An 18452-nucleotide genomic window follows, 5' to 3' on the forward strand; every position below is an offset into this window, starting at 1 on the left:
CTGGGTCCTCCTCTCTGTGGTTCACTAGCCCATCCACAAGATTACTTAAAACACCTGTGTTATGCTCTACTTGACTTGACAAGTGCTGCTTTTCTAGAGACAGGAATGTACTTTCATTCAGATTTATGGGGCTGGGAAGGGCTTAGTGAGCAGTTGGGGACTGTCCGGGGGGGTCATACCTTAATATATCCAGTGGTCATCTGGTCAGTTTGGGTACCTTTGCGGTACTTGGATACTTCTAAAACAGGTCTAGCTCCGAAGGTCCCAAAGGCCACCCAAAACACACCCCCTGGAACTCTGGATGCACAGCTGGAGAAACGTCTTGCTAGACGTCCAAGAAAACTGTTTCGATTATTAGCATTTGGATGTCCAAGTGCCAACTTAGGCGGTGTTTGGATGTTTTGATTTTTTTTATTATGAGCCTCTTAGGCCCTCTTTTACTAAGATGCTTTAAACGATTAGCGCACCTTAGTAAAAGATGGGGTTAATGCCTAGTTCAAATGAGAAAATAGATGGTGTTTACTTTTACAAAATCAAATACCTATTTTATTGGTGGTTGTGAAAAAACCCCCAGATAAAATAAACCATTTTATACAGACTTAAAATATGTTTTGCTTCCTTGTTTTTTGGATTAGGTCTTATAAAACCTCAGAGCCTTTCTGAATGCATAATGTTTTCTCTGTGCCCCATTCTTGTCTGTTGTCCCTATTATGTACAGTATGCAGTGTGGGCAGATAGTTTTAACTGAATAAAAGATGAGCAGTTTGCAAAGTCATTTTTCTCCATTTGCCACATTTAATATATGTAAATGTGAAATATTTTTCTAATGGAGCAGGTCACAGCATCACAGTGATCTTCTGAAATTTATGAGCCATAGGATTTGCTGGTATATCAAAATTTCATGCCCTGGCAGCTATACTTTGATGGAGATAATGTTATAAGCTAATTATCTGAATTGTATCCTTGCATAGGAATCCAGACATGATAAGGAAAAGTCAGAAAAGAAAGAAAAACGTGACAGTTCTGGAGGAAAGGAAGAAAAGAAACAATATCCTTTTTGCATATTTTAATCGCTGCTTTATGGTGAGACAGGAAGCAGCAGAATATATTTGGGATTTAGCTCATGCCTTTTTACAGTTGTAGCTCAAGGAGTGTTATATTTAGGTATAATTGGTAATTTCCTGTTCCCAGAGGGCTTCTAATCTAAGCTTGTACTTAGGTGAGGGAGAGTTACATGGCATGCCCAAGATCACAATGCACAGTTATCAAAGACCAAGCCCCCCTTTTTCTTCAGAGGCTCCTTTCAAGGCCCAGACTAAAACTAAGCGCAAGGCTCCTCTAAACCTTCAGACTGTGGATCCCATCTCTCTATGCCTCTCCTCACTTGGAGGTAAATTCTCTCCAGCCTCAGGTTTCCCAGTCAGTCTCATCCTTTTTGGGCGTTTTACAGTGTGTCATACAAGATAGTGCTGCGCTTCTCCAAACAGATGCCACACTGCACTGCCTTTGCTGTTGGCGCAGCAAGATACCTGTTGGACAGACCAGTCCTCCCTTCCTACCCCATTAGGATCTATTTCTCTCCATCCTCCAGATCTTCTCCAGGATGCAGATTGGGACCCATCCACATCTTTCTATACTTCTCCACTCCATCCTCCATCTTCTCCAGGGGCATGGTCTAAACCTGATCATGATCTCCTCTCAAAGCAAGATCTGCCACTTTCTGATCAGGCACCTGTTCAGGCAGAGGACACGGGGCTGTATTCATACAATTCCTACTTGACTACAGGGAGCAAAGTGTATTTCAGTTCCACACAATATATCTCACTTCAGACAACACTATAGCAGGAACACAGGAGCCTTCCCTGTTCTAGGGCTGTATTTATACCCCATGTTCCTTCAGAAGAGTTCTACTCTTCTCATTCTTAATCAGAATGCTACATCTACTGACAAAAAAGACTTCCAAGCCATTCTTCAGTCTTGTCAGGGATGTTCTAAAGAACTCCTTGGGCTTCCAGTATAACAAATCTTTCAAGACCTGCAGCTCTCCAACTGGCAGAAACCTAGAATGCCTAGAATTCAAATACAAATTGAAGAAGGTCCCTGGACAAAATCTACCACAGCTGCTATATCATTCAATGGTCTGAATCAGCCATTAACTAGGCCAAGACATCCAGAACCCAGTTCAGTGTGCCGCCAGGAAAGAACTGCCGTCTCCTAAACTCAGTAGGCAGAAAGGTCTACCAAGATCCTATGACCACTTCAAAAATCATAGCCCATCAACTCCAGATCTTTAATTTTCAACATTCATTTCTCCAGCAGCTTGAGAATTATTTATTACATTACATTACATTACATTAGTGATTTTTATTCTGCTTGTACCTTGCGGTTCAAAGCGGATTACATAAGAAGAGAACTGGACATTTCCAGGAGGGTACATGACATTGGAGAATACAGATTGAGGGTATAGACTTAATAACAGAATGAGGGTAAAGACTTAATAACATCGGAAGATATGTCAGGTTTCATTACATTACATAGCAAGTAGTCTGATTCCATACGTTGGTAGGTAGTCGGTTTCGGTAGGATAATTTAGGTTTCAGGTAGCTTTCTTTGCCTTTCGTTTTTTTTTTTTGTTTGTTTGTTTTTTATTGGTCGATTGAGGGTATGGTGCCAGAGAGTGAGCAGAGCCTGGTCGGAGAAGTGGGGAAGAGGAGAGGGAGATTAGGTAGATTGTTTATACTTTTTGAACAGCAGTGTTTAGATTTCTTGGGGAAGAGGAGAGGGAGATTAGGTAGATTGTATATACTTTTTGAACAGCAGTGTTTAGATTTCTTTACGGAATGCTTTGAGGTCAGATGTTGAGGTTAACAATCTGGTGATGGAGGGTTCGAGTTTTGCTGCATGCGTTGCTAGGAGGTTATCATATAGCTTTTTGCGATGAGTCCCTTTGAGTGGTGGGTATGAGAATGGTGTCAGTGTTCTTCTTGTTCTGGGTGGAAGGTTACGGTTTAGGCGATCGTTTAGATAGGTAGGTGCAATACCGTTAATTACTTTGAAGAGTAGACAGTATACGTAGTTTGAATTGAATTCTGGCTCGAATCGGTAGCCAATGTGAGTCTAGGTAGGCATTGGTGATGTGGTCAAATTTTTCGAGTGAGTAGATTAGTCTAAGAGCTGTGTTCTGAACGGTCTGTAGTTTTTTGATCATGTTTGCGGGGCATGGTAGATATAGGATATTGCAGTAGTCCACAAGACATAGTACCAGGGATTGTACAATGATCCTATAGTGTTCTTTGTCAAAGAATTTCCTTATTTTTCTTAAGTTGCGCATTGTGAAGAATGCTTTTTGGGTAGTTTTGTTGATTTGAGTCTGCATAGTGCAGCATCTGTCTATCAGCACTCCCAGGATTTTGAGTGAGGTCTGGATTGGGTATTTGGTTGCTTTAATTTCTAGGTCTGTTATGGATGGGTTTTTGTCCGTTTCAAGCATTAGGAATTTGGTTTTGTCCGAGTTTAGTTTCAGTTTGTGGTTTGTCATCCATTTTTCTACTTCATCCAGAATTATTTCCAGGTGTCCTGTTGAGGTGTGGTCTAGGGTTTCGAAGGGGAGGAGAATAGTTATGTCGTCTGCGTAGCTGAATGATGTTACATTTAGGTTGTCTAAAGTGGTACCGAGGGAGGAGATGAAGAGATTGAATAGAATGGGCGATAGTGGAGACCCCTGCGGGACTCCGCATGGATTTGACCATGGGTTAGATTTCGTGTCTTTTGTCTTAACTCTGTACGATCTTGTTTTAAGGAATCCTTGGAACCAGTTGTAAACCACCCCTGAGATCCCTATTGCATCAAGTATCTGGAGTAGTATGGTATGATCAACTAGATCGAAGGCGGTGGAAAGATCTAGTTGGATAATTAGGATCCTGTGTCCTTTACTGAGGTATTGTCGGGCTATGTCTAGTAGTGTTGCTAGTAGTGTTTCCGTGCTGTGGTAAGATCTAAATCCTGATTGAGAGGAATGAAGTATATTATGGTCAACTAGGTAGTTGGTGAGGTATTGAGCCACAAGTCCTTCAATCAGTTTGACATATAATGGGATCGAAGCGATAGGTCTATAGTTGGTAGGAGCGTCTATAGGACCTTTTTGGTCTTTCAGTAGGGGTGTGATTAAAATCTCTCCAAGATCTTGTGGGAATTGACCTATGAGAGTGCTTTGTATCCATTGCATGAGGCTGGTTTTGAATTTAGGGGAGGCATTTGTAAGCAGATACGATGGGCAGTAGTTCAAGTCGCATGAGGTGTGGCTGTATTTTTTGTATAGTCGGTTCAAATCAGGCCATTGTAGAGTTGGGAAGGTGGTCCATGTTCTGTCTGCAGATATGGCTTCTTCCGTTGTGGGGGTTGTTATTATCTTGTCGAGTTTGGTAGTTGAGTTGTTGAAGGTAGTTCTGATTGTAATGATCTTGTGTTTGAAATGGTCTGCTAGTTGGGAAGCTGTTGGTGGTTTATTGCCTTGAGTGGCAAGGAATGGGTTTGTGTCCGTAAGTTTTTTTTACTAAATTGAAGAGTGTTTTTGTGTCAGAGGTGTTTGTGCCAATTAGTTTAGTGTAGTATGTTTTGCGCTTTTCCTTAAGTTTGATGTTATATAGTTTGATTTGGGTTCTCTAAACGGATTTGGTTTGATCATTTTTCTTTTTTCTCCAAGATCTTTCAAGTTGTCTGCAATGCCTTTTTAGTAGGAGGAGTTCGGAGTCGAACCACTTGTCTGAGGGTCTGCAGGTTCTGTGTTTGGTTTTTTCAGGGGCTAACTCGTTCAAGGTTGTTTCACTTAGGGTGCGCCAGTGATTTACGAAGTCAGTAGGGTCAGTGGGGACGATTACAGGGTCCACTTTATCCCAGAATGTGGCAGGTTCAATTTTCTGTCTAGATTTGAAGGTTGTTTTTTGTGGCTTGGATTTTATGTTATTTTGAGGCCAGTTGATGGTGAAAGTATATTTGTGGTGGTCTGACCAAAGAGAGGGATGCCAGGTACCATTGGTGATGTGAATTTTTGGGGTGTGGAGGTTATGAGACGTGAATGCTGCTATATCAAGTTGGTGGCCTTTTTCGTGCGTGGGTTCAGGATTGAGGATCTGGTAGGATAGGGCGTTGAGGTATGAGAGTATATCGTCTACTTGTTTGGATGTATTCATTAATTCATTCAATTCTCTATACTATTCTCCCAGGGGAGCTCAGAATGGTTTACATTCTCCCAGGGGAGCTCAGAATGGTTTACATTAATTTATTCAGGTACGCAAGCATTTTTCCCAGTCTGTCTTGGCAGGCTCACAATCTAATATACCTGGGACAATGGGTGGAATAAGTGACTTGCCTAGGGTCACAAGGAGCAGCGTGGGTTTGAATTCACAACCTCAGGGTACTGAGGCTATAGTTTTAACGACTGCGCCACACTCGTGCCTCATCAGATACTGCAGTAAGCCTCCATGTTGCATATGATATGATCACCAGAACAGCAGATGTCGTCAAATGTTGCACAGCAAGGCTCAGAGCTTCTGATCTCGAGATCCTTCATGCAAGCTTAGCAGATGCACTTTGCCTGAGTGATAGCTTATTTGGTGAGAAAGTAAAAGATACAGTCTCACAGTGATCTGTGAACTCTCTGTTCACCCTAGTGATCACTCAACAATATTGCAGAAATACTTCCACTACATCTTATTGCAGACCTTATGAACAGTTTTTTCAACAGTACTTCCCTAGATAACATTTTATCCCTTATACTAGAGCCAACCATCAATTCCCAAGAGACAGAAAGCAAATTTCAAGCAACCAAGCACCAACTTTCAAATCCATCCCTAGTTTTTGACAAATTACCAGTAGGAGGCCGGCTCAGCCATTTCCTTACTGCCTGGCAAGTCATCACGATGGAGAACTGGGTCTTGAATATTATTTCTCAGGACTATTGTTTCAACCTTCACTCATGAATCCAGGTTTCACAATTTCCTCAACCTTCCCAAACTCCTCACCATCACATTCTGTTACTTGCTGCAGAGCTAGCCCTTCTCGTGCAAAGCAACACAACTCCAATTTCTTCCTAATCCCCCAAAAGACTCGGGGCCTTCATCCCATACTAGATCTCTGTTCACTCAACTCATGCCTCAAGCAGGAGAAATTTAGAACGATCTCATTCCCACCTGTACTCACTTTTTTGAGCCCCAATGACTGACTAGCTGCTTTCAACCTCAAGGATGCTTACACCCACATTCCCATTCATCCCACTCACTGTTGATTCCTCCGCTTCAAATTTTAATCACCAGTATTAGTATAGGATACTTCCTGTTAGCCTTTCTTTGGCCCCACAAGTCTTCACAAAGTGCCTAGCAGTAGTACAGCTCATCTTTACAAGCAAAACCACAGTCTATCTGTACCTTGCCTGGCTTCTAGTTGCATATTCCAGGGATCGCATGCTTCTTATCATCCGGGACACCTTATCCACTCTACAATCCCTCAGATTCCTCATCTACTGCTACAAGTCATCTCTCATCCCTGTTCTTGCACTCATGTTCATAGGAGCTCACAAATACCATCAAAGCACATTCTTATCTTCCCGAAGAGAGACACAGGGCAGTCATATAGCTCTATAACCAAGTGAGAGAATCTACACGCTTGCCAGCACATTGGATTTTGCGCCACATGCATCTTTTGCAGTAGCATCTCAAGATCCACTGGAATCAATGTTCCCAGTCTCTTTCTCTCATCAAACCTCCCACTCAAACGCCATCAAAACATCTCTTCTGTGGTGGATTCACTCGCCTTCTTTTCAGTATGATTGCCTGTTTCAACCCCCACCTCCTCAGCTTAACATCACATCACTAGCTGAGGAGCTCAGCCTAGGCCACCTTAAGACCCATGGTCAGTGGAGCTTGAAAGAACTTCACCTATACATCAGTCATCTGGAGCTCCATGCAGTCTTTTATGCCTTATGAGCCTTCTGGCCTTGGATTCTATAAAAACAGATCCTCATTCAAACAGACAACCAGGTAACAATGTTCTACATCAACAAACTGGGGGGGTAAGGTGGGGTGGGGGGGGGGTCGGAATCCCCTGCACCTCTGCAGAGAGGCCTACTGCCTCTGATGCCTTGCTCTATCCTTCAAGGCAAACCTGCAAGAAGTGTACATTCCAGGACATGTAAACATAATAGCAGACTCACTCAGCTGCAAACTCGATCCTCACAAATGAACTCTTAACACTAAAGTGATTCACCGGCTGTTCGGGCTCTGGGAGTCTGCAGTCTTAGATATCTCTGCCTTTACAAGACAATGCTGTCAATTTTGTTAACTTCAACCAGCTCATTTTCCATCCGTTGGTGAGGAACTCTATTTGTCTGTCTACCGTTTCCACTCATATCTAGGACTCCACCCATCTCATCCTGATAGCACTAAGGTGACCCAGGCAGATATGGTATCCACTTCTCTTGGAGCTGCTCAATAGTCTCTGTGTCCCTCTGAAATGGTTCTAAACCCAACCAGGAATTTTTTTTTTACATGTATTCCGATTGGTAACACATACATAGATAATTTGTCCATTGAAGCCACAAACCCTCAAGATATCTGCTTCCTGGCAATTGCATGTAAATAACTGCTTCCTGAAATTTCCATTTGCTCATACATGACCGCATGTATGAGTATATGTTAGAATTTACATGTAGAAATGATTTTAAAATAGGTATAATTCAAAGAGGTAATAGAGGTGCATCCCCGGTACCACAGAAAAATATAGAAAGAGACAGCTAGCCACACAATCCCCCTATGGGGGAAAGTGGAGATGAAAAGTACAGACCCAGTCACCCAGCCGGGGGGTGTTGGTCTCTTTTGTTGCTTTGTAGCTCCGTGCTACCAGTCTTGCTCTGGTACCTAGCAGCAGAGTGTGTGATTTTATTGTATTATTCCTGCTTATTTGTATTTGAGCCTTTGGATTTTCTGTTCTACCTGTTGCTCTGTTGTTGTACCCTTTCTAATAAAAATGATTAAAAAAAAAATAGGTATAATCAAGATAAAAAAACAATAGGTATCTTGTTGTACTGGTGGTGGTTCAGAGTTTATCAGGGTTAAACATTCTAGCATCCATCTGAAATATCTTCATTTCATGTACAAGCGGAATGTCTTTACCATTGCGAAACATTCACAACTTGTGTACAGGCTTGTATTGTGGGAACAGAAAACAAAATTCTGCATAATTAAATCATGTATTAACAGTGCTGTGGGTGAAGTGCAGATAAAATTGCCATAATGTGGATTGCTGTTTGTATATTTTAAGATATTTTTTTCAAGAAAACTCTATTGAAGTATTTCCTCCTTAACATTTTGGTTACCCATAAATCTTCAGATAAGCACAGATAATAAAGAATAATACAATCAAGGTAATGTGTCTCTTTAATTCTTCCATATACTGCAGTTTGAATGCTTCATGAGTAGATCAGCCTTCTAAAGTACTGTGACAAGAAAAGACTTGTGAAACCAAATTAGTACCCATTAAGGGTGGGACCCCCGAAGGGCCGACACCAGAACACGTTCACCAAATACCGTGTCCCGACATGCTTGAACATCCACACGGTAGTATCTGTCAAAGGAATGCAGAGAAGACCAAACTGCAGCCTTGCAAATATCCACTGGAGGCACTAGAGAAGACTCAGCCCAAGTAGCTGCCTGACCCCGAGTAGAATGAGCCTTGAGAAACTCTGGAAAAGACTTTTTCTTCAGAAGATAAGCAGATGCAATAGTCTCCTTAATCCAGCGCGCAATAGTAGCCTTAGAAGCGCCATCCCCCTTACAAGGACCTGCGAGAAGAACAAAGAGATGATCTGATTTCCTGATCTCCTAGGTCCTCTGCACAGAAGAGCGAAGGACCCGACTGACATCCAACTTAAGCAACTGTCTTTACTCGGAAGAGCCCTCCCAGCTACCCAACACCAGGAGGACCACTGCCTGATTAACATGGAAAGGAGAAACTACCTTTGGCAGAAAAGAAGGAACAGGCTGCAAGACAACCCACTCCCTAGAAAACTCCAAGAAGAGAGCCCTACAAGAGAAAGTCTGCAGCTCAGAAACACGTCTAGCTGAAGTAATGACCACCAAGAAGACCGCTTTAAGAGTAAGGTCCTTCAAAGAACAGTCACCCAACGGTTCAAAAGGTGGGCGCACTAGAACAGACAGAACCAGATTCAGATCCCAAGATGGAACAGAGGGTCTTACAGGAGGCTTGAGCAATTTGGCAGCTGGCAAGAAGCAAATCACATCAGGAATGGCAATCAAATCCTGACCTTTCAACAACCCACAAAAGGCTGACAAGGCCGCAAGCTGAACCTGGAGAGAAGACAAGCCAGTCCCATGTCCAGGCCATCTTGCAAGAACTCTAAGATGTTAGGCAAGGAAGCGTGAAAAGAGACCACTCCACATGCAGCACACCACTCCTCAAATATACGCCAAACCCTCACATAAGCCCGAGAGGTGGAAAGTCTCCAGGACCCCAAGAGAGTTGAGATCGCTTTATCTGAATACCCCTTTCTTACCTAGGCAATCCCTTTTAAGACCCAAGCCGCAAGAAAGAAGGGGCCCAGATTGAACATTGGAATGGGACCCTGAGGCAGAAGGTCGTCCAAGAGAGGCAGAGGAAGAGGATCTGTCCCCAGATGCCTCACCAGATCTGCGTACCACAGCCGAAGCCACCAGAACCACAAGGCCCGGATGGCGAACTATGCTGAGAAGAACTCTGCCCACTTATGGCCACGGAGGGAACACATCCAACAGCCCCTCTGTTGGCCATGGTTGAACCAGAGCATCTAGGCCCTCGGCCTGACCATCTCTGCGACAGCTGAAGAAGTGGGGTGTTTTGGCATTGACACTTGTGGCCATCAGGTCCAAGAGGGGCTGACTCCAAGACTGCTCTATCAGCTGAAAGGCCACGGGGCTTAGACACCACTCTCCGGGACCTAGCATGTGACAACTGCTTGAACATTCTCCACTCCGGCTATGTGGGAGGCTGATATCTCCTGAAGATGAGACTCCATCCAGACCATGAGCAGAGCCGCCTGCTGTGCCACCAAAGTGCATCTGGTGCCCCCCTGATGATTGACAGGCCACCGCTGTGGCATTGTCCAAAAGAACCCTGACTGACTTGCCCATCAGAAAGGTCTGGAAGGCTAGCAGCGCCAGACGGATGGCTCTGGTCTCCAAGACATTGATCAACCAAAAAGTCTCCTCCATAGACGCAAGTACCCTGAGCTGGGTGACCTAGACACTGAGCTCCCCAACCGAGAAGACTGGCATCCGTGAGCAGCACTGTCCACTGCGGCTGATCCAGACTTGCCCCTTGTACAAGATGGGAGGTCTGGAGCCACCAACGAAGACTGCACCGAGCCAAGCCCGGAAGTGGAACAGGATGATCCAGACTATGCCTCTGAGGCGACCACTTCCGAAGAAGAGCATACTGAAGAGGACGCATGTGGGCCCGAAACCACCTCACTACATCGAGGGAAGCCACCATCGACCCCAAGACTTGGAGGAAATCCTGTGCCCGAGGACACCATAAGCAGATGAATCTGAGATTGCAATATGCTTACCCGGGCCTCCGGAAGGAAGACCTTCCCCAAGGAGGTGTCGAACAGCACTCCTAGATACTCCAGGCGCTGAGATGGAGACAACCGACTCTTGGAAAGGTTGCCACCTCGTGCTTTAGCAATTCCCAATCCTCAGATTTACTGTCAAGCACATGCTCAGCCCAGCGAAAACATGCCTGAGCCACTAGCCCGCCACACATCGCTGCCTGGACCCCCAGAACTGTTACATCAAAGCTCTGTTTAAAGAGAGACTCCAACTTACACTCCTCAGGGTCCTTCAAGGCTGCACCACCCTCAGGCATGGTATGCCGCTTAGAGATGGCCGAGACCACCACTTCCAGCACAGGTGACTTCAGAGTGTCCCTATCCCCTTCAAGAATGGGATACAGGCGGGCCATGGAGCATGCAAAACGAAAGGGAGCTTCCAGCACCTGCTACTGTGTGAGCATAATGTCCATTCGTAAGGACTATACCAGTCTACAGGCTAACAGAAAGAAAATTAGCAGGTAAGAACCTAATTTCTCCTTATCTGTATACTTGGAGTTTGTAAACATATTATGAATGTGTGAGCTGCATGATATGCTGACTAGTAAATTAATGTGTGTTATTTTTGTAAAACACATAGAGGGGCATAATCAAAAGAAACGTCTAAGTCCCCTTTTGGCCTAAGTCCCTAGACACAGAAAGTAGGCAGCAGGGAAATGTCCAATTCTCAAAAGAAAAAGTCAAAAATGAGTTTGTTTGTTTTTTTGTTTTTTTTTAGAATGGCCTACCTCTACGTTCAGCTGTTTAATCGCCCAGACCACCACTACGTCTATCCTTAAAACACATTCCCAACCAAAAAATTGCCCAAGTCCCAAACACCCAAAACAAGATCTTTTAGGCGAAGGAGGGGCTAGTCCTTTGCCTAAAAACAGGATTCTCTAACCGGCATCTGTCATAAACAACGCCAGTTAAAGAATCCTGGAACTGTGTCTCCTCCCCACCCCCGATCGCGATAAGAGAGATGCTTAATCTCTCCTGCCGCGATCCCTCCTAACCTCCCCGGCAGAAGAGATGCCCAATCTCTTCTGCCGACACAGATACCAGAACCCTCGCAATTACCATCAGCAGGGTGCCCAAGGCCTCCTGCCGGACAGAAACTCCGAACCCCGTAACGCTCACTAGCAGGACCTCCTGCCGAACAAAAACCCCAGTGAGCGGTTCAGGGTTTCTGTCCGGCAGGTGGACTTGGGCTCCCTCCTGCCGATGAGCGGTGCAAGGTTTGGGGTTTCTGTCCAGCAGGAGGGCTTGGGCTTCCTCCTGCCGGTAAGCGTTTCAGGGTTTGGGGTTTCTGTCCAGCAGGAGGGATTGGGCACCCTCCTGCCAGTAATTGTGGGGGTTCAGGTATTTGTGTTGGCAGAAGAGATTAGGCATGTCTCCTGCTGCAATTCATACCGATTGTGGGGGGGGGGGGGGTACGACACGAGTTGCCTGAGCTGCCGCCATCAGCTCAGCGGCCCAATTCAGAACTTATAGCTGTTTTGACTTGGTCTAAGTCAAAACGTATAAGTTCTGTCTAGCAACCTGTCAAACCTTTTTTGTTATGGCTGCCAGACAACTAAGTCTAGGTCAGCCCACCTCCTGCCCTATCCACTCCTCCGAAAGCGCCCCTTTTCACTTTAGGTGTACAGAGGCAGGGTAAAGGCCTAAGCTGATTTTAGATATGTCTAAAACCAGTTTTGATTATCGATACTTGGACGATCTGTCTTTTTGATTGTCCCAAGTACCAATTTAGGCCACTTTTTGTATGGGTTTTTTTTTTTTTTTATTATGCACCCCATACTGTATAAAGCTTGTTTCATTCCATATGGAAATGATATTGGATAATACATAGCCTCTTATTATAAGTAGGCGATACGGTTACATACCTGATAATGGGCTGATAATAGCATTTTATCTGTGGAGGTATTTTTTGTTTGACAAACATTTGAATGAAAATACTTGCATATTTTTGGGTGTGGGGGCAGGAAGTCACTCATTAGGCTTTTTTTTTTTTTTCGGAGGGGGGTTGCCTCTGGATACATGCTTGCTTTGCATGGAAACAGTTATACATAACTAACCTATTAGTGGTTTGTTTGCTTACTTTGGCAAACATTGTTTTTTAAGAGTGAGATTTCTGGAGGATTACTGTTTGAGTATGAGATATTTTGGAGACAAGAGTGTAGAATGGTGTTTTGGAGCTTTGTCCTTGGAGCACACTTATAGTACATCCTGAGCATGCTTTGTATGTGTGCTGCTTTTTTTTGTAGGAGATCTTAACAGTGGTCTGAAAAAGAATAGCGGAGCTCCTGTATAAGCAGTGACACAACTAATGCATTCCATAGCACTGAGTGGGCATAAGAATCCTTATTAAACATTGATTTTTGCCCTATCTGACTTTCTATGCAACCTCTGCTCCAGCTAATAAAGAGCAAATGTTTTTATTCACTGGAGTGCCTGAAAAGATATTTACCTTTGTTGCCTTTCTGGTAGCAAAATTCAAAAATCATCATCTGTGTGATTAAGATTTCATTTTGTTTGGGAGCAGTCAACCAGAAGTCCAAATTGTACCTCTTTGCTGATCCCTTGGCACTGCACTGAGTGTTGTTCCCAGCACAAAGTCTGTCGCAGCTGTTCACAAGGGGGATTTTTAGATGTCGGCATATTTCTGCTTCAGTAGGTATATCAACAAATTAATTGCTGGATGTTCACAACTGGTGTTCTGTTTTTCTACGTGTGTGACTTGAAGAGGAGGTAATTTTATAACAAGGAAAGGAGTTATCTTTTTAGCCTATTTTATAAAGCCACATAGGCACCTATATGTCTCTCTAAAATGTGAGGGATAAACTGTTAAAGATTGTGGCTAGATTGAAGCTGCAGTTATTATACCAGCTCACGGGCTAATGTAAAAGTATGTGCATACAAACTGCCTACCCTGCATATATATATTTTTTAAAGAACATGTATTTTGTGGTTCCACCCACACTCTGCCTTAGGACATGTCTACATGAGTGTCGTGTAAAAAAATAGCACTGTTCTATCACTATGCATGGATGCTGTGGATTGGCAGACTAGATGGGCTAGTTGGCCTTTATTTGCCATTACAGTACTCCCCCGATATTTGCAGGGGTTCCGTTCCAGGAACCCCCTTAAATGCTGAAAAACCGCAAATACATTTTTTAACGGTGGAGATAGGAGAGGGCAGCTGGACCGCTAGTGAGTGAAGGAAATCACTCGCGGTATGCTCCGACCGCTTCTTCCTGTTCTAAAGTCGGGCCTCACCAATCAAGAGCTGCATGTCAAAGCAGCTTCTTATTGGTGAGGCCTGACTTTAGTACAGGAAGAGGCGGTCAGAGCATACCGCGAGTGATTTCCTTCACTGGCGCTCCGGCTGCCCTCTCCTGCTGCCCTTTCCGGCCCGGTCATTCACTGTCGGAAAATACCGTGAATGACCAGGACCACGATTCGCGGAGAAGCACTGTATTATTATTATTTTTTTTTTTTACATTGTTTGTTTCTATGACCTCTAGGATAATTTTATGCGCAGGAAAAGTGTATAAAATTACTCCCCAAATGCAAACAGTTATCAAGAACTTGGTGTCCTTCATGTTTGCTCTCACTGCTTTTGGTGTCTTTAGGCCCATAACAGTCAACTACATTTTCTTATAGTTAATTTTTCACAGTGATGTGAAAAAATTAGGACACCCCATGAAGTATTCAGTTCTTTAAGAAATGTTCACATATCGATGTCAAATATTTTTTTTATTTATCCCTGGAAAAGAAAGTGATGTAATTGCAGGTAAACAACTAAACTTTTCCTTGATTTACTCATGAAACAAAAGATAGCCACAAAAATGTATATTCTAGCTAAGGAATAAGTTAGGACACCCTAATAGCTAGTGTTACCCTCTTTGGCTGAAATAACTGCAGTGAGATGCTTCTTGTAGCCATCTACTAGTCTCTGAGGAAAGTGTGGCCCACTCCTCAATGCAGAATTCTTTCAGCTGTGAGATGTTTGAGGGGTTTCTTGCATGTACAGCCCGTTTCAAATCACCCCAAAGTATCTCAGTTGAATTAAGATTAGGGTTTTGACTTGGCCACTCCAGGACTCTCCATTTCTTAGTTTTCAGCAAGTTTTTGGTGGATTTACTGGTATGTTTTGGGTCATTGTCGTGTTGCAGGGTCCAGTTCCACTTCAAATTTAATTTTCTTACAGATGGTCTCGCATGTTCCTCAAGCACCCTCTGATACACGGTAGAATTCATGGTGGATTCTATGATGGTGAGCTGGCCAGGTGCTGCAACAGCAAAGCATCCCCAAACCATGACACTTCCACCTCCATGCTTCACAGTTGGTACGAGGTTCTTTTCCTGGAAGGCTGTATTTGGTGTACGCCAAACATATCCTCTTTTCTGGTGTCCAAATAATTCAATTTTAAACTCATCTGTCCATAGAACACTATTCCAGAAGTCCTGGTATTTGTTTACGTTCTCTCTGGCAAACTTCAGTCTGGCTTTGATGTTGCTCTTAGATAGCAAAGGTTGTCTCCTTGCACACCTGCCATGCATGTTAAATTTGTGCAGTCTTTTTCTGATTGTAGAGGCATGCACTTTCACATCAACAGTAGCAAGAGCCTGCTGTAGGTCCCGTGATAACATTTTAGGGGTTTTGGAGACTTCTTTTAGCATCATGTGGTCTGCTCTTGGGGGTCAACTTGCTTGGCCAGCCAGACCTGGGCATGCTGGCAGTTATTTGAAAAGTCTTCCACTTGTACACTATTTTCCAGACTGTGAAATGGTTAATGTAAAATTATTTCAAGATCTTTTAAAATCCCTTACCAGACTTATAAGCTGCTACAATCTTCATTCTGAAGGTCTCAGATAGCTCTTTTGATCACACCATGGTATCCATTCTCACTGCAGCAGTCATGAGCACACCAAACTAAATGTCTGAGGTTTAAGTAGGGCAAACCTCCTTCAAAATGCTGAGTAATGATGTTCTAATCATGTGCACTTGATGTGATATACCTGTGTGTGATTTGAACCACTTTAAGTGGGAGGATATGTGGGAGTGTCCTAATTTATTCCTCAATTATAAAACATTTTTGTGGATATCTTTTGTTTCATGAGTAAGTCAAGGAAAAGTTTTGTTGTTTACCTGCAATTACATCACTTTCTTTTCAAGAAATAAATAAAAAAAAGATTTGACATCGGTATGTGAACATTTCTCAAGAAAGAATTGAATATTTCATGGGTGTCCTAATTTTTTCACATGACTGTATATGAGGGTTCTTCAGAAAGTTTCTGCATTTTCATATTTTTGCAGGAAAAGTAGAAGTAGTGAGAGAGTGCGTTGTAGAATGTCATGTGACTAATCAGGCAAGCAAGCCAGTTCACCTTGCAGGTAGTGATGTAATTTGCTTTTGAGACAGTAATAAATAGTGTTTAAAAAAAATAAAAGTGCGGAAACTTTGTTAAGATCCCTCATATAATTTGATTAGTGTCCCAGAGCTAGTTTCATTACTACAATGGGATATGGAAAGAAAACCAATTCTCAACATTAAGCAGTTGGATAGTATCAAATTTTAAAACTTCTTGTCCCATCATGTCACCATGTAATTGCATTTTTAAATTTTTTTTTAGAGACTGACACTGTATTTTTTTCTCTGTCAAATTTAGCATCTTGATATGTAGAAAGCTGCACAACGACTGCTTATCCTTTCTGTGGCACTAATAGATGTGTATAGCACTGTACGCAAAGCTGTAAGAGGCAGTCCCTACTCAACAGAGTTTACAATTTATTTAATTAAAGACTAATAATGGGTTAGGGAGTTACATTTATTATGCATAAAAGCAAGCAAAACAAATGAAAATGGTGCAGTCTTTCTGCCCTGTAAGAAATAAATAAATGTAGGGCAAAAAGACCAGTTGAAATTTGGAATTCAGAAAGCTGAAAATCTTCATAAATTGCTTCCTATTGATTTTTCCGCATTAATTTGAATTAAGTAGCATATAATTGTTGTCATTGGGTAGTAGTAACATATAACCTGGGCACAGATTTGTGTAAGTATTGCTACTAATACTTTTTATTATGTTTTAGGTGAAAATTCTATTGGGAAGATAACCAGCTGTGACCACATTTCTATTTTACCTGAGCATAAATTGCACAGAAATTTGTGAATGAAGAGGACCCATCTGTATCTTCTTAAATTATTCATTTCTCTGCATTTATTTTTCCCGTTCTGAGAATTAAATGTTAAGTTGTGCATTATTGTATTTTAACTCGTTGCTTAGTTTCTTAGACATTTATTTTCAGTACATGGCTGAAAGTGTTTCCTATGCCATAATTTTTTAGCACAATGTGCTGCAGTGAATTGCCATAGTGCAAATGAGGTTACTACAAATGTACAGAGTTCCATATTAGGTTACCTAAATACTGCCTGGGATTTATTACATCTTCAAAATCTGAAATGCATTCTTTTTAATGTCAAACCATAAATAAATACTTATTGAATATTTTTTTTAATTTACCTCATTTAAACTCTGTTTTTATTTATTACTTGGCCTGTTTCTAATATCTGTGACTAATATACATGGGAGCACTATCTCAGGCAATGCCTAGGACTTATTTGTATATGATGCATACAGCATTATAAACCCATTAAGGAGGGGGGGAGGACACAGACAAACTAAGACTTAAGTGCTGAAATATCCCTCATCATATTTCTGTCTGATGTGACTTTTTAAAATAAACTAAAGGGGAAAAATCCCCCAATGCCCATGAAATGGAAAGAATTAGGGTACAGTTATACAGCTACAGGAGCTTTGTATCGCTGAACTATAGTCTGAAAAGTTTTGAAACAACTTTTTTAAAGAAATTTTTATCTGCTGAATCTACCAGTGTAAGCTTTTTTTTTTTTTTTCCTAAATAAACAGTAGTTTTCTGAATGGGTCGTAAATCATTGTGTGTGTTGTGATTTATTCAGTGACTTTGGCTGAGATGGGCTCTTGCTAGATTTAATAACACCAAACTGAATCTGAAATGAAGTGAACAGTAGGAAGGATTAGCTGATTGCCAACCTTGCAGTCTCAAATTGCCAAGAAGTGAATTAAGGAAGCACAGTTGCTTTAAAATAAAATTGATAAACACTTTAGGGCCAAATTGTACTATTTGCATGGCTATTATGTCAGAATTGCTTTTTCTGGAAATTAAACAGACAAGCAAGATTTAAAGTATAGCTTCTAAATAGATGGACCTTATCAATTTAGAGTGGGAAATTGGATATAGAGGAAAATGACCATTCCTTCTTAATGAGTAGAAAAATAGAGCAAAGGTAAACGCGTTATACTGGGGACCAACTGCTATGATGTTTTTCAGTTATCAGTTCTTTAAATTGTGCACATTATTGGACTGTACCAGTATATAAGCCCAGGTCTTTCTTTTCCCTGATTTTTTAAGCAGACCTACAAACTTACATTTGTTGTCTATCTCAGTTGCTCTGAGACTGGGAGCAAGGCATTCACTTTTTTGTCCCAAATGATTTCCCTAATCCTCATCTCTCTAAATAAACAGTGCTTAAGTAGTGGTATGTTGTTGTAGATATTCCAGTGGTGGCTATCATTTGCTCTCTCCGAGAAGGAAAGAAAATGCAAATAGGAATACCTTAAGCTTTAAAAATGCATCATGGCAAATGTTTGAAAACCTTGTATAAGCTCTAGAAAGCCTAGCAATAGTTTAGGAACCCAGCATACTAGAACAAGTAAGCATTCACTTCACTGGTTTGTAAGCAAACTTTAAAAAATAGAACAACCCCTCCCCC

At 42.2% G+C, this 18452-nt stretch overlaps 1 protein-coding gene across 8 annotated transcripts in view; it reads left to right on the top strand.

Moving 5' to 3' along the window:
* Positions 1-17158, top strand: part of THOC2 (THO complex 2) — a 294745-nt gene extending 277587 nt beyond the window's left edge. For all 8 annotated transcript variants that reach the window (XM_033944982.1, XM_033944978.1, XM_033944980.1 and 5 more), the window contains 3 exons: positions 972-1048; positions 8369-8416; positions 16733-17158. In XM_033944982.1, the coding sequence (XP_033800873.1) occupies positions 972-1048; positions 8369-8396 (105 nt within the window). In that variant the 3' untranslated portion in view covers positions 8397-8416; positions 16733-17158. The remainder of the gene's footprint in view (positions 1-971; positions 1049-8368; positions 8417-16732) is intronic.
* The last annotated feature ends 1294 nt before the right edge of the window (positions 17159-18452 follow it).

The sequence above is a fragment of the Geotrypetes seraphini genome, chromosome 5 (genome assembly GCF_902459505.1).
Source record: "Geotrypetes seraphini chromosome 5, aGeoSer1.1, whole genome shotgun sequence".
Classification (NCBI taxonomy): Eukaryota; Metazoa; Chordata; class Amphibia; order Gymnophiona; family Dermophiidae; genus Geotrypetes; species Geotrypetes seraphini.